Source organism: Eurosta solidaginis, chromosome 4 (assembly GCF_040869045.1).
Source record: "Eurosta solidaginis isolate ZX-2024a chromosome 4, ASM4086904v1, whole genome shotgun sequence".
NCBI lineage: Eukaryota > Metazoa > Arthropoda > Insecta > Diptera > Tephritidae > Eurosta > Eurosta solidaginis.
In genome coordinates this window covers 140,825,488-140,838,945 of record NC_090322.1, presented here as the reverse complement: position 1 = coordinate 140,838,945, position 13,458 = coordinate 140,825,488, and the positions used below count along the sequence as shown (strand labels likewise).

General features: G+C 37.2%; 2 protein-coding genes across 2 annotated transcripts in view; one reads left to right on the top strand and one right to left on the bottom strand.

Moving 5' to 3' along the window:
* LOC137250407 (uncharacterized) overlaps positions 1 to 13,458 on the top strand; it is a 686,265-nt gene that overhangs the window by 512,924 nt on the left and 159,883 nt on the right. The window lies entirely within an intron of this gene.
* LOC137248213 (toll-like receptor Tollo) lies at positions 377 to 2,892 on the bottom strand. The gene has a single exon (XM_067779085.1). It carries the CDS (start codon positions 2,774 to 2,776, stop codon positions 536 to 538), a length of 2,241 nt encoding a protein of 746 aa, XP_067635186.1. The 5' UTR covers positions 2,777 to 2,892; the 3' UTR covers positions 377 to 535.

Sequence of the window (13,458 nt, the reverse complement as noted above, 5' to 3'; positions counted from 1 at the left end):
AAAAAATATTTTTTTTTTTCAAAAAACTGTTATCGCCAAAGTTTTTAGCGGATAATTTTGAGTCGGACAGGGTATTCATGGAAATTTTAAAATCAAATGAAAATTTTTTAAGTAGGTCATGAAAAAAACATTAAATATCAAAGAAAAAAGTCAAAAAACTCAAATTTTGCAGGCTCGAAAATTATTTTTTTGGGTATGCTTAGTGGAAATTTTTTTTCTGAGCCCAAAACATATCGAAAAATCGATGGCGCGATATTGGTTAATAAATCGACCCAGCTGAATATATGTATATACATATATGATTTTTAATTTAATTAACAAGCTGAAAACAGCTCTCCTTAAAAATGCAATTAAGTGGTAGAATTTGTCTGTACTTATAAATTTATTTTTCCCCAGTAGTTAGTACATTGAAAGACAGTTGTTTGTTAAGAAGTCTTGTGGTTTATAAAAGTGTTAATGAAAAAACGTATACCGAATAGGTCGTTATAATAACTTATTATTGTTTTTTTGTTATTGAAGGCACAACCGCTGAAACTTATACATTGTTCTCTATGTCGCTGGTGTTCCTTTTGCGCGCCCACATATCGCGTTGCTCATGAGGCATGGCATAGCGTAGCTTCCTCCAAAACCATGGATCATCCCACTTCAAATAAGTATTTGTCTTTAAATATGCCGTCAATTCTTGATCTAGCAGTTCAGTATCTTTAATTTCACCGTAGACCACAATAATAATACGCGAACGTCCCTCATTTACGGCACATTGATGAGCCGTGCGAAACTCCATTTGTGCCCAATCCGATACAATGAAATGTTGTGATAAAACAATAATTGTACGACGCGATTGCTCTACAGAATCAATAATTTGCTCGGGTATATAAGCGCCAGCCAACCAATCACGCACATGAATGCAGACCTTAAACGACGGTGAACCCTGCTCCAAGCCAGGCACCAACTCCTTCTCTACGAATTTTTCGTCATGATGCGAATAAGAAATAAAAGCATCCCATTTACGATCACGATCAACATCTCTCTCACTCACACAACACAAACCCAATTGATGTGCATAAAGCCATATCTTCAACTCAATGTTGTATTTGTAGTAGCAAAGTGCGGTTGTGGTTAATAATAAACCCAAAACGCTTGCGCAAACAAGTATGACCACCACCACTGTTTGTACACCAATCTCCGGCAGGCAAAAATCGCGAAAGGACAGTTCTCTGAGACGAGGCAACCTAGTATTTGCGCAACGCATGTCACGTTCATCCTTCAACCTTTTGCGATTGTTCTTAACGAAATTGAGTAATGGTTGGGCGCTGCAGTTGCAAGCCCAGGGATTTTCAGATAAATAAGCAATTGCCATTGTCGCGCTCGTATTAAGAGTTTTGATCAATTGTGTACTGACCAATTTCAATTTATTTTGACGAACATCTATGTAGGAAAGTGCGCTGGTCGAATGATTACCAGAGCCCAATTTATCGCAGAGATAATGTAGGGAATTATTGCTTAACAGTAGGCGCTCCAAACGTTTCAAACCTTCAAAGATGTCACAATCGTCAGCTGATGCCCAATCAAGTTTGTTGTTGCGCAAGTCGAGACCCTGCAAGCGATTGGCTTGGGCAAACGTACCTAAAGCAATCGTACGTAATTCATTGCTGTACGCGGATAGCTCGATCATGGCAGTTAGTGGCGGTAGTATTTTTGAATCTAAATGACGCAAACGATTGCGACTTAAAATTAACTTCAGCAGTTTAGTAGTTACTGCGAAGAGACCAATAGGCAATGATTCCAGTAGATTGCCGCTCAAGTTTAAAATCTGCAGCCGTTGTTGTTTTGCCAACAGCGTGACTGGCAGCAGGCGCAGGTTATTGTCCATCAAATTGAGTCTTTGTAACATTTTCAAAGGTGCAAATATATGCGGCGGTAGTTCTGTTATGCTACAATTCGCTAGATAAAGTCCTCTAATCGTAGTCAAAACTTGGAAATCATCATTGCGTAAATTATTAAAAAATCGATGTTGGCGCATGCTGAGCTCGCGTAGCCGTCGTAGAACACGAAATGTTGAGCGGGGAAATGCAACGAGATCGCCTATAAGGCTGACGTCGTTAACGTCTACTACGGGTTTGAATAGGTCAGCAGGTAATTCTGTGAACTTCAAATCAACGGTAAGGCGAAAAAGCGATGGCATCGATTGCAGTATATCCGAGCATAGCTGCTGCGTTTTATGCTGTGTATAGTTTTCCGCTGTTGTCTTGTGCTTGGCGCGCAGTTCTAGCACAATAACCTTTTTCAAGCGTTCAAGATCGTGTCCAAATGTTTGGGGTGTTATTCCATCCAACGCCTCTAGCCCATGGATTTGAAGTGTATGACGTGGTGTCAAAGCCATTTGTGCGAATATCTCTGTAATAGACTTACACTTGAAGGTGGCAATGTAGTTGGTTTCTCGTAGTGCACCAAGTTGCGGTAAGGTCGCTAGCACATGCGGCTCCAAGTGATCTTTACAAGTGATCTCGACACCATTTTCATTGTTAAGAGTTATATGCACTTTGCCGGAAGCACATTCAATTAGTGTCGCATTGTTGCTTGATTGATGTTTACAGCTGCAGCTGCCATTTGTTGCAATTTGTGTGCAATCTTCAGTGTTGAATTTACCCACTTCAGGTGGATACTCATCCATGACGTCAGCGCGCGTGCATGGTAAATACACAATAAACGGAAAGCACATAAGAGCTAACATACGGATACCGAAGAATTTTTTATAAAGTTTTGACAAGCCCATTCTCTGTGACGGTGAATGCGTTTTACTAATCTCTACACAGCTTAACAATAAACTGAATGTCTCTGATCACATTTTAAAACGTCTCAGCCTAGTTCCATACAGTACAATGATTATTTTTGTATAGATGCTTTTAAAGCAATCCCATTGATGTACAAAGTGCTGCCGTGCTTGGCGCTGTGATGCTAGATTCCTCACAACGCCCATTGACTAATTGCGTTTATATACATTTTTCTGATATTAAATTATTATCATCTTTGCGTGACTGATGGGGCAGTTGATTGATTGAGACGATCCCGTTGCATTAAATCAACTAAAATGTCTATTCAAATACACATAGAAAAGCACAATGTGTTAGGTAGGGAAATTTACGTTCGGGTGGAACTAATATCATACTAAGATCAGTTGTGCCTCAAAGTAGAAATGTGTTTTTTTAAATATATAAATAGACAACATTGGTTAATTCTTTGTAGTTCTATAAATAGAACAACAGAAAAAATACCAGTTTCTTCGAAACCGCCACAAACAACAAGCATAACTTTAACACATGATTACATACAAAGTATGTACTGTGCAAGAGAATAAAATATGCAAGGAAGGCAATTGGGATAAGTTTTGCAACTACTAAGTTATGACGTGGCTGAATGCGTTTGTAACACTTCAGCCATCGCAGGAGTGCGGGTTCAAATCCCACTCCCGTTAGAAAAGGCTTTGAAGAGATTTACAAGGTATAATCGAAACAGTTGTCGTCTTGTCACGTTGTTTAAGTTTTTCCCAAATTAGTAAATAAATTGCAAGTGCTTTCTTGAAAACAATTGTCAATGTTAGATTACCTTACTGTGAGCACCACCTAGCGGAAATTTGTGCGCTATTAACTATGTTCCTTGCTCAATGGTAAGTAACGCAAAAATCGATAGGAAGGTTCCAAAACTGCTCTATGGATCCTAGGCGGCCGGTCCGGACTACGTGGATACGCGACTGCGGAAATCAGACCGAGACTCGAAGGTGGCACTTGGGGAGCAGATAACCTACCGAGCTTGCTCCGTTTCTGCTCATTCACGGTAGACCCTTCAGAAGAAGTGGTGGCTGTGGTTGATATCCGAATGCAGTAGGAAATGGTTAGCTCGAATGTGGAGATGCATTGCAATTGGCTGCCATGATCGTTAGAATGGAAGAGGTGTTAGATAGGCCTCCAGCACCACCAAGGTGATGGTATGTTCACTCACATCATCGATTGGGACCAAGCTAAGCGGGCCACAAACGAGCGATCCCATAAGCAGTTATATCCGTCCAATAAAGCGTACCATTCGCTTCTTTTCTGAGTTAACTGACACCAATTGGTTACGTCAAGGGAATTTCAATCGTTTTCCACATGGTCCTTCCAGTGTAGTGGGGGCCGTCGTCTTCCTCTGCATCCATAGGCAGGTTTTGATAAAAATAAAAATATTTTCTTAGCCGGAGCGTCATCATTCATTCGCATATCATGGCCTAGCCAGAGTAGCCGCTGATTTTTAATTCGCTGGACTATGTTGATGTCTGCGTAAAGCTCATATAGCTCATCATTAAATCTTCTTCGGTCCTCGGCGTCGTCAACGCGTAGAGTTCCGTAAATCTTTCGAAGAACTTTTCTCACGAGTACAGAGCCGCTTCATCTGATATTGTTGTGGTCTTACAACCTAGGACTAACAAAATTACTCTTATCACTAAAAAAAAGGACTATAGGATCAGGATTATTGTTCTAACTTGACATTAAATTCTGCCGTCATATGCTTTTAAAATAGTCCTCGTCAGTGATAAGAGATGTAGGAGGTGCAGATTGCAGGAGGAAATTATACAGCAAGTACTGTAGTCATGGTCTGCGCTCGCCAGGATAAGACTCCAGAGGACGAACTTTTTTATAACATAGGTTCAGATTTTTATATATTACTTCAGTTTGGTCTATGCGTCTATAGACTTAATCAGTCTGTGTGAGGTACTCATGAACTGGTCCGTTCAACTCAACCTACAGCGATATGGCTGCTTCCAAACCTGGCAGCTGTAGTTCTCCCAATAGCTGAAGCCTTAGGTATATTTAATCCTAATTCAACCTATTTTTTTGCGCATGATGTCAATGCGATGGGGGGAGGGCGGTGCACAACTCTATAAGAATCCATCAGTGTTCTATTTTTAGTGATGCGACTGTAGGGTTATATTTATATTCAACTTTAAATGTACCTACTTTAAATAAATTGAATTTTTTTGTTGTTGTTAATTTTTATTTTTCAATTGTAAAATATTGTCTTTCAAAAATTTTCATTCGGTTGAAATATTTAAAAACGTTTTGTAACATACTTTTAGGAGCGGTACAATAAAAATATTTTATAGAAATAAATAGTGCTTATTATTAAATAGTGATTTATATATTAAATACCACATTGGCGATCTAGCCAGCCAAACATAAAAACCGTCCTTCAAAAACAACGAATCAAATTTTAATTCTTGTATGCTGTATGAAATAATAACGCCACCAGTTGATGTTCAGCAAAAATCGATTTATTCTCTTCCTAGTTATATATTATGCGAGTGGAAACCATATTGACTTCCGAAAACGATACCATAGTTCTGTTTACTATATCCAACTTATTACGTTTTTTATCAGCAAATTCTTAAACAAATTGTTAAAGGTGGTGCACTTGAACAAACTTTAATTGATTTACAAAAGACCAGTGAAGAGATTTATTTAAATTCACTTTCAAATAAAGTGCGTAACATCTTGCAACGTCCAGCTCTAACTCGCTAAAAGTTTTGTAATTCGTACCTTTAAACTAGTGTGAAGTGTCCTCACTACTCGAAGAATTATCTGAAAAACAAGTTGAAAATATATACCAAATATATCGTGAACATCACAAGAGCCCTCTCTAACGCGTATTTGACGTATACGTGGTGGTCCAAAAACTAGATTCACTTCTATAAAATTAGTTTATTTTCAACTGCACGACGTCGTCTTCGTCGTATTTTTGGATTGTCATTATTTCAGACGTTACCGCTGCATCATTAACATCAGCCTTTCAATCAAACATTGCAAGAGCAACAACAACAAAAGCTACAAATACAAAACAATTAAAGCCATTGCACAATACATTGTCTAATTTCATCAATCAATTTTAAAGCCATTGCACAATACATTGTCCAAATTCATCAATCAATTTTAAAACCATTGCGACAAATATTTGGTGAGCTGCATCTAAAAAAAAAATAAATAAATGTAAGGCGCGATAACCTCCGAAGAGATCTAAGGCCGAGCTTCTCTTCCAATTTGCGTCGTGCTCCTCTTGATTTTTCCCTACAAATTGGCCGGACGGGACCTACATGTTTTATGCCGACTCCGAACGGCATCTGCAAGGCAGATGAGTTTTCACTGAGAGCTTTTCATGGCAGAAATACAATCGGAGCGCTTGCCAGACACTGCCGAGGGGCGACCCCGCTTAGAAAAATTTCTTCTAATTGAAAAATCTTATTTCTAAAATTTTGATGTTGCTTTGCCCGGGAGTTGAACCCAGGGCATACGGTGTGATAGGCGGAGCACGCTACCATCACACCACGGTGGCCGCTGCATCTAGTATTAATATTATTTATATGTATCTGTATATGTATCAAAATAGATTAATAATTTGGGTTTTGTAAACGCTCCTTTCCGGACATTTTTATTTCTTCCTATAATATAATTTTTGTAGTTATTTCTATTAACAATGTTTCATTCACCATCAAATAATATACGTACATCTACACCACGAAATCAAGTAAACGATTCACTTATTGATTTGGATAATGAAAATTATCAAAATGATTTACCAAATCCATATGTGAATCAAAATAATGAAATTTTTGCTACATCGGTAAAACTTCCCCAATTTTGGACTAATTGCCCTGAAGCATGGTTCATCCATGCTGAAATGCAATTTAGTCGAAAGAACATTACTCAGGAAGGGACAAAATATGAATATGTCATAACTGCACTTCCACAGGATGTAATTATGACAATTCTTGATTTTATTCAAAATCCTCCTGAAAATGACAAAGTTTCTGCATTAAAGAAAATTTTAATTGAACGGCACTCATTAAGTGAGAATGCCAAATTAGATCGAGTGTTATCCGATTCAGAAATGGGAGATCGTAAACCTTCTGAGTTTTATTGGTCTCTAGTGCTACTCTCTGGAAACAATTTTAGCAAAGAAATTCTTAAAAAGCTTTGGATAAGGAAGTTGCCCAAAAATTTAAGTATTATTCTTACTAGTTCGAATTTGAATGAAATAAGTGAATTAGTTAAATTAGCCGATAATGTTTGGGAAGTTTATAATAAAAATGAAATAGCCTCAGTTAGTAATTTTCCAAATTCTAAAAGCGAAAATGCAGTTATTTCAAATTTGGATCAAACAACTAACATGATGTGCAAAAATTTTGAAAAATTGTCATTAGAGATCAGTGAAATTAAAAATCAGATGAGTCAAAATTATTCAAGGTCCCGATCTTTTAGTAGGAATCGTTTTAGAAGTCCTTCTAGATATCGATCAAAGTCTCGTGACAACCCAAATTGGCTCTGTAGGAATCATTATAAGTTTGGTAATCAGGCTTTGAAGTGCGAACAACCATGCGCTTTTAAAAATAATAGTTCGTCAAACTAAAGTTATCCGTTGTTACGGCGACAAACAACGGACATTTAGACACCTTTACACGTCGCTTATTTATTTTTGATAAAACAAACAAACTTAATTTTTTAATAGATAGTGGAGCAGAAATTTCAGTGCTTCCGGTTTCTAAATCTAACTGCAGCTAACGGTTAAACGATTTCGACATACGGTAAAAAACTTTTAAATATTAATTTAGGACTGCGTCGCGAATTTCCGTTCACGTTTTTAATAGCGGATATAGCTAAACCAATTATCGGTGCTGATTTTTTGTGTAAATATTGTCTCTTAGTTGATGTTAAACGCAAATGCTTAGTAGATCCGATAACAAGTCTTTCAGTTAACACAATTTCATGTGTTTGTAATGTTTCGCTACCAAAAGTTTTCGCTGTTGATAACAAATTTACAAAGTTACTAAAAGAATTTCTTTCTTTATTTTCTGAACCAGATTATTCACAACCAGTTAGACATACAACAGTTCACAGATTAGTCACTGAAGGAAATTTGCCATTTTCTAAACCAAGACGTTTAGACCCCATTAAATTCAAAGTAGCTAAAACTGAGTTCGATTTTTTAGTAAAGACAGGGATATGTAGACCTTCTAATTCAGCAGTAGCATCTCCTTTACATCTTGTACCCAAGAAGGAGTTAAATGACTGGCGTCCTTGTGGATATTTTAGAAGATTAAATGTCGTAACAGTTCCTGATCGTTATCCTTTGCCCCATGTTCATGACTTCAACATGAATCTAAGAAATAAGAAAATATTTTTTTTTTAAATTAGATTTGGTAAGAGCTTATCACCAAATTCCAATGGCAGAAGAGGATATCTGTAAAACTGCAATCACTACGCCTTTTGGCATGTTTGAATTTGTACGAATGCCTTTCGGGCTTAGGAACTCCGCGCAAACTTTTCAACGATTTTTTAATGAAGTAGTTAATGATTTAGACTTTGTTTTTACGTATATTGATGATCTCTTAGTGGCAAGCGAAAATGAAGAACAACATTTCAAAGATCTTCGCGTACTATTTCAGCGCCTAACGGAGTACGGTTTAAATATAAAACCAAGTAAATGTACTTTTGGCGTAACAAATGTTGACTTTTTAGGACATAATATTTCTGAAACGGGAATTAGACCCTCAGAAGAAAAAGTTTTAGCCATTCGAAATTTTGATCGTCCAAAATCTATTAAGCAGGCACAAAAATTTATTGGTATGGTTAATTATTACCATCGATATATACCAAAATTAGCAGAGTTTACGACAGTTATCTATGATTTAATTAATAGAACAAATAAGAAACGAGACAAGATTTTAATTTGGGACGATACATCTAATAAAGCTTTCGAATGCATTAAAGAAAAGTTTGCATCTGCGACATTGTTAAAACATTTTAACAAAGATGCAAAACTTTCTTTAAATGTAGATGCATCCAATACGGCAATAGGTGGTGTCATACATCAAACGTTTAATAATAAGTCAGAACCACTTGCATTCTTTTCAAAGAAATTGTCTCCATCCGAAATTAAATATAGTGCATTTGATAGGGAACTATTAGCTATTTATTTGAACATTAAACATTTTCGTTACCTTCTAGAAGGACGTGAATTTACAGTTTTCACAGATCACAAGCCTCTTGTATTTGCGTTAAATTCAAAAACAGAACGCAGTCCAAGACGGACTAGACATATGGAATTCATTGCTCAGTTTATGAATGACATTAGGTATATTAAAGGACAAGAAAATGTTGTAGCTGATACATTATCTCGTGCGTTTGAAGTAGAAGCAATTAATAATTCGGACATTAATTTAAAAATTTTACAATGTGAACAACAACAAGACAGTGAATTAAGCAAACTTACCTCAGAGCAAACATTTTTAAATTTGAAACTAATAAAAATTCCTGTTCTTAACTTTAATATATGGTGCGAAGTGTCAGGAGAAAATCCTAGGCCTTTCATTCCAAACAATTTAAGAAAAATAATATTTGATATGTTACATGGGATTTCACATCCTGGTAGTAGAGCTACACATCGTTTGATAGTTAAGAAATATTTTTGGCCTAAAATGAATAAAGATATTAATACTTGGTCTAAAGAATGTATAAGTTGTCAAAAATCGAAAGTACATCGTCATACAAAATCTCCAGTTATGAAAATTCCAATTCCAAAATCTAGATTTGAACACATTCACTTAGATATTGTTGGACCCTTACCTGTTTCAAAAGGATATCGTTACATATTAACTATAATTGATAGATTTACACGTTGGCCAGAGGCATTCGCACTAAGAGATATTTCTGCAGTTACGATTGTAAATAAATTTTTTAAAGAATATATTTCACGTTTTGGAGTTCCATTAGAAATAACAACAGATCAGGGATCTCAATTTACTTCAAACTTGTTTTGAGAATTAACGAAACTTCTTGGAAGTCATCAAATAACAACTTCTCCTTATCATCCCCAAGCTAATGGAATGATAGAACGTTTTCATAGACAGCTTAAATCTTCAATAATGGCTAGGAATGGATCCAGAGATTGGTATGAAGAGTTACCAATAGTACTTATGGGTTTGCGATCGATTTTTAAAGAAGATATTTCAGCAACACCGGCTGAAATGGTTTATGGACAAAATTTAAGATTACCTGGTGAATTATTTGTTTCAACTACAGAGAATATAACTTCAACGGATGTTTTAAGTAGTTTGCGTGAACATTTTAAAAATTTTAAATCAAATTTGGAACATCATCAAAATTCTAGTGGTATTTTTGTTCCAAAAGATTTAAAAGATTGTCATTTTGTTTTTGTACGTGTAATAAACAAACATTCCTTGCAACATCCGTATGAAGGTCCTTATAGAGTTATTGAAAAAGATATTAAAAACTTTAAAATTGAAATAAACAATGAAATTAAATCTATTCCTATTGATCGTTTAAAACCAGCAATGATTGATAAAATACAGATACCTAACACAAAAACAAAAAAGAAAGTTACTTTTAATTTATTTAACATTAAATCTCCGGAAGGGGGAGTATTGTAGGGTTATATTTATATTCAACTTTAAATGTACCTACTTTAAATAAATTGAATTTTTTTGTTCTTGTTAATTTTTATTTTTCAAATGTAAAATATTGTCTTTCAAAAATTTTCATTCGGTTGAAATATTTAAAAACGTTTTGTAACATACTTTTAGGAGCGGTTAAATAAAAATATTTTATAAAAATAAATAGTGCTTATTATTAAATAGTGATTTATATATTAAATATCACAACGACTAACTTTGTTAGCATAATGTTATAAACTTGCGCATACTGTTCGATACGTTGCAGCCCCTCGTGTTGCTTCCACGCCTTTCATGCTTCGTTTTTATCTCATATTCCTATATCATAGAACTCAGCACAACGTTCACACTGTCGCAATCCAAACAAAAAGCTCAGTTAGGATACCCTACCTTCTACCGCGTATAAGGACCGCCAGAAATGTTAAGGAAGGAGAAATGTTGGTGTTTTAGTATTCATCACACACTGCACGTTGCAGTATCGTCTAGTGGTGTAGACAGGTTGCATCGATTCCGAAACCATTAATATTGCTATGTATCTAATTGTATCAAGCAGACATAGTAAAAATGGTTCTGTCAAATCCTTATTCTGGATCTGAAGCCTTAACTGTTGAACAACATTTGCCCGTTAGAACCGCAGCTAATAAAACAAAGTTCGTGTGTTCAAAAATCATGTAGGCGAATAAAAAAATCTAACACCCACTTTCTTTCACATTCACTTTCAAGTTTCTTCTTTCACTAGTTCTTATTAGGAATTCCAATTCATTTTAATGCCAAAAGACAAGTGGGCTTAACTGCGACATTCTTACAAAAAAAAAAAAAATGATTAAAACGAGAGAGAGATAGTAAGTGTAAGAAGAAGAAGTAAGTGTAAGAAGAAGGTGACATTGAGGACAAGTGGTCGACTATTGTGAAGGCTTGAAGGTATGTATGAGGAACGCTCTATTAAGAATATAATTAGCATAATATTACGTATTTTGCATACGAAGGCGTTTACACATTCCGTTCGCGGAAATAGGCTGTTGCTGTCTTATTAAAATGCACAGACGCAGCAGTATGCAACAACAACAAGCTCAATGGAGGAAGCCAAAGTATGAACGGTTAACGATAAGTCAAATATCAACTAATGCCAGATGTCATTAGCATCAACGTCAATGTGAAAGCAAATGCCGTGGAGAACGTCAATGATGATAATGAGGTGAATAAGGTGAAAGTGGGTTAAAGCTGACGTGTAACTAAACTGAGAGGTCAGCAAGTTAAATGTTATCGTTTTAGAGGAAACGAAGACTTACTTCCTTGCGAAGTGATGAATGAAGTCTTTCTGACGGTTTTTTTGTGTTATGATATGTTTTTTTTTGTCGAGGGGGAAGCATTGAAAGCTTTATGGTCAGTGTGGGTCTTTAACCGCACTAAGCCTACTACCGTCTAAGTACAATTTTCCCCCGATACTACCGCCAAATATTCCGTTGCGGGGTTGGTTGAATACTAGGCTCTACATCCATTGGGGTCACGTTGCAGTATTTTTTAATTCACAGGAGACACGTATAACATCAAAGATCGAAACACAACTGAAAGAACAAGAGGCACGAATAACAGTACAACTCGAAGCGCGTATATCATAAAAACCCGAAGCGCGTATGGACGAGGAAATAACGCAGTTTGAGGAAAAAATCGAAGCAGAGGTGGATGCTATGAGAGGTCGTATGCAGGAGTTGCAATTAAATCGCCCAGCTGTTCCAGCAAGCAATACGAATTTAAAAACTCCATCTTTTGACGGCTCTGTTCCTTTTCAGGTCTTTAAGCTACAGTTTGAGAAGACCGCAGCAGTGAACAACTAAAAAATGTAAGGCGCGATAACCTCCGAAGAGATCTAAGGCCGAGCTTCTCTTCCAATTTGCGTCGTGCTCCTCTTGATTTTTCCCTACAAATTGGCCGGACGGGTCCTACATGTTTTATGCCGACTCCGAACGGCATCTGCAAGGCAGATGAGTTTTCACTGAGAGCTTTTCATGGCAGAAATACAATCGGAGCGCTTGCCAGACACTGCCGAGGGGCGACCCCGCTTAGAAAAATTTTCTTCTAATTGAAAAATCTTATTTCTAAAATTTTGATGTTGCTTTGCCCGGGAGTTGAACCCAGGGCATACGGAGTGATAGGCGGAGCACGCTACCATCACACCACGGTGGTCGCAGTGAACAACTGGAATGCTGAAAATAAAGTTGCAGCTCTGTTCGTGGCATTGAAAGGGCCTGCAACTGAGATCTTACAAACCATTCCAGAGGGCGAACGGAACTGTTATGAAGCATTGATGGGCGCTCTAGAGAGACGATACGGAACCGATCATAGGAGACCCGCTTCCATATGGCTAGTGAAACATTGCAAGAGTTTGCGTCGGACGTTGAAAGGCTCGCACATTTAGCGAATGCGGACGCACCCGTCGTATACACCGATAGCTTTACAAATGGCATACGGGACAGTGAAACAAAGCGAGCTACATACGCAAACCCAAAGTCAGCATTCGCAGAAACGGGTTAGCAAGCTCTGATTCAGGAAACAGCGTCGCTTCTGTGTAAGCCAGCGTTCAAAGCACGCCGTGTGGAGGTAGAAAGGCCAGACTGGGTGAACACAATATTGGAGGCGCTGAAGAGATCGCAAAAGCGGAGAGAGTTATCAAATGCTTCAAATGCGGGAAGCCCGGTCACATTGCACGTCATTGCGATCTTGGTCCTGGTAGTTCCAACTTGGGTGGCCGTAAACGCAAAGCTGGAGGAGAAGAGCAAGAGCGTGCGAGATGTAAAGATCGAAAACTTGCCCCAACTATTGAATATCCTGTGATATCTGTGTCGCAAATTGGAAGGAAATCAAGCAGTCTTACCGTCTGAGGGCATGTGGATGGTAAAGAACGTGTACTGACTGTAGATACGGGCGCATCTCATTCCTCGATTCGATCTGATTTGGTCAACAGG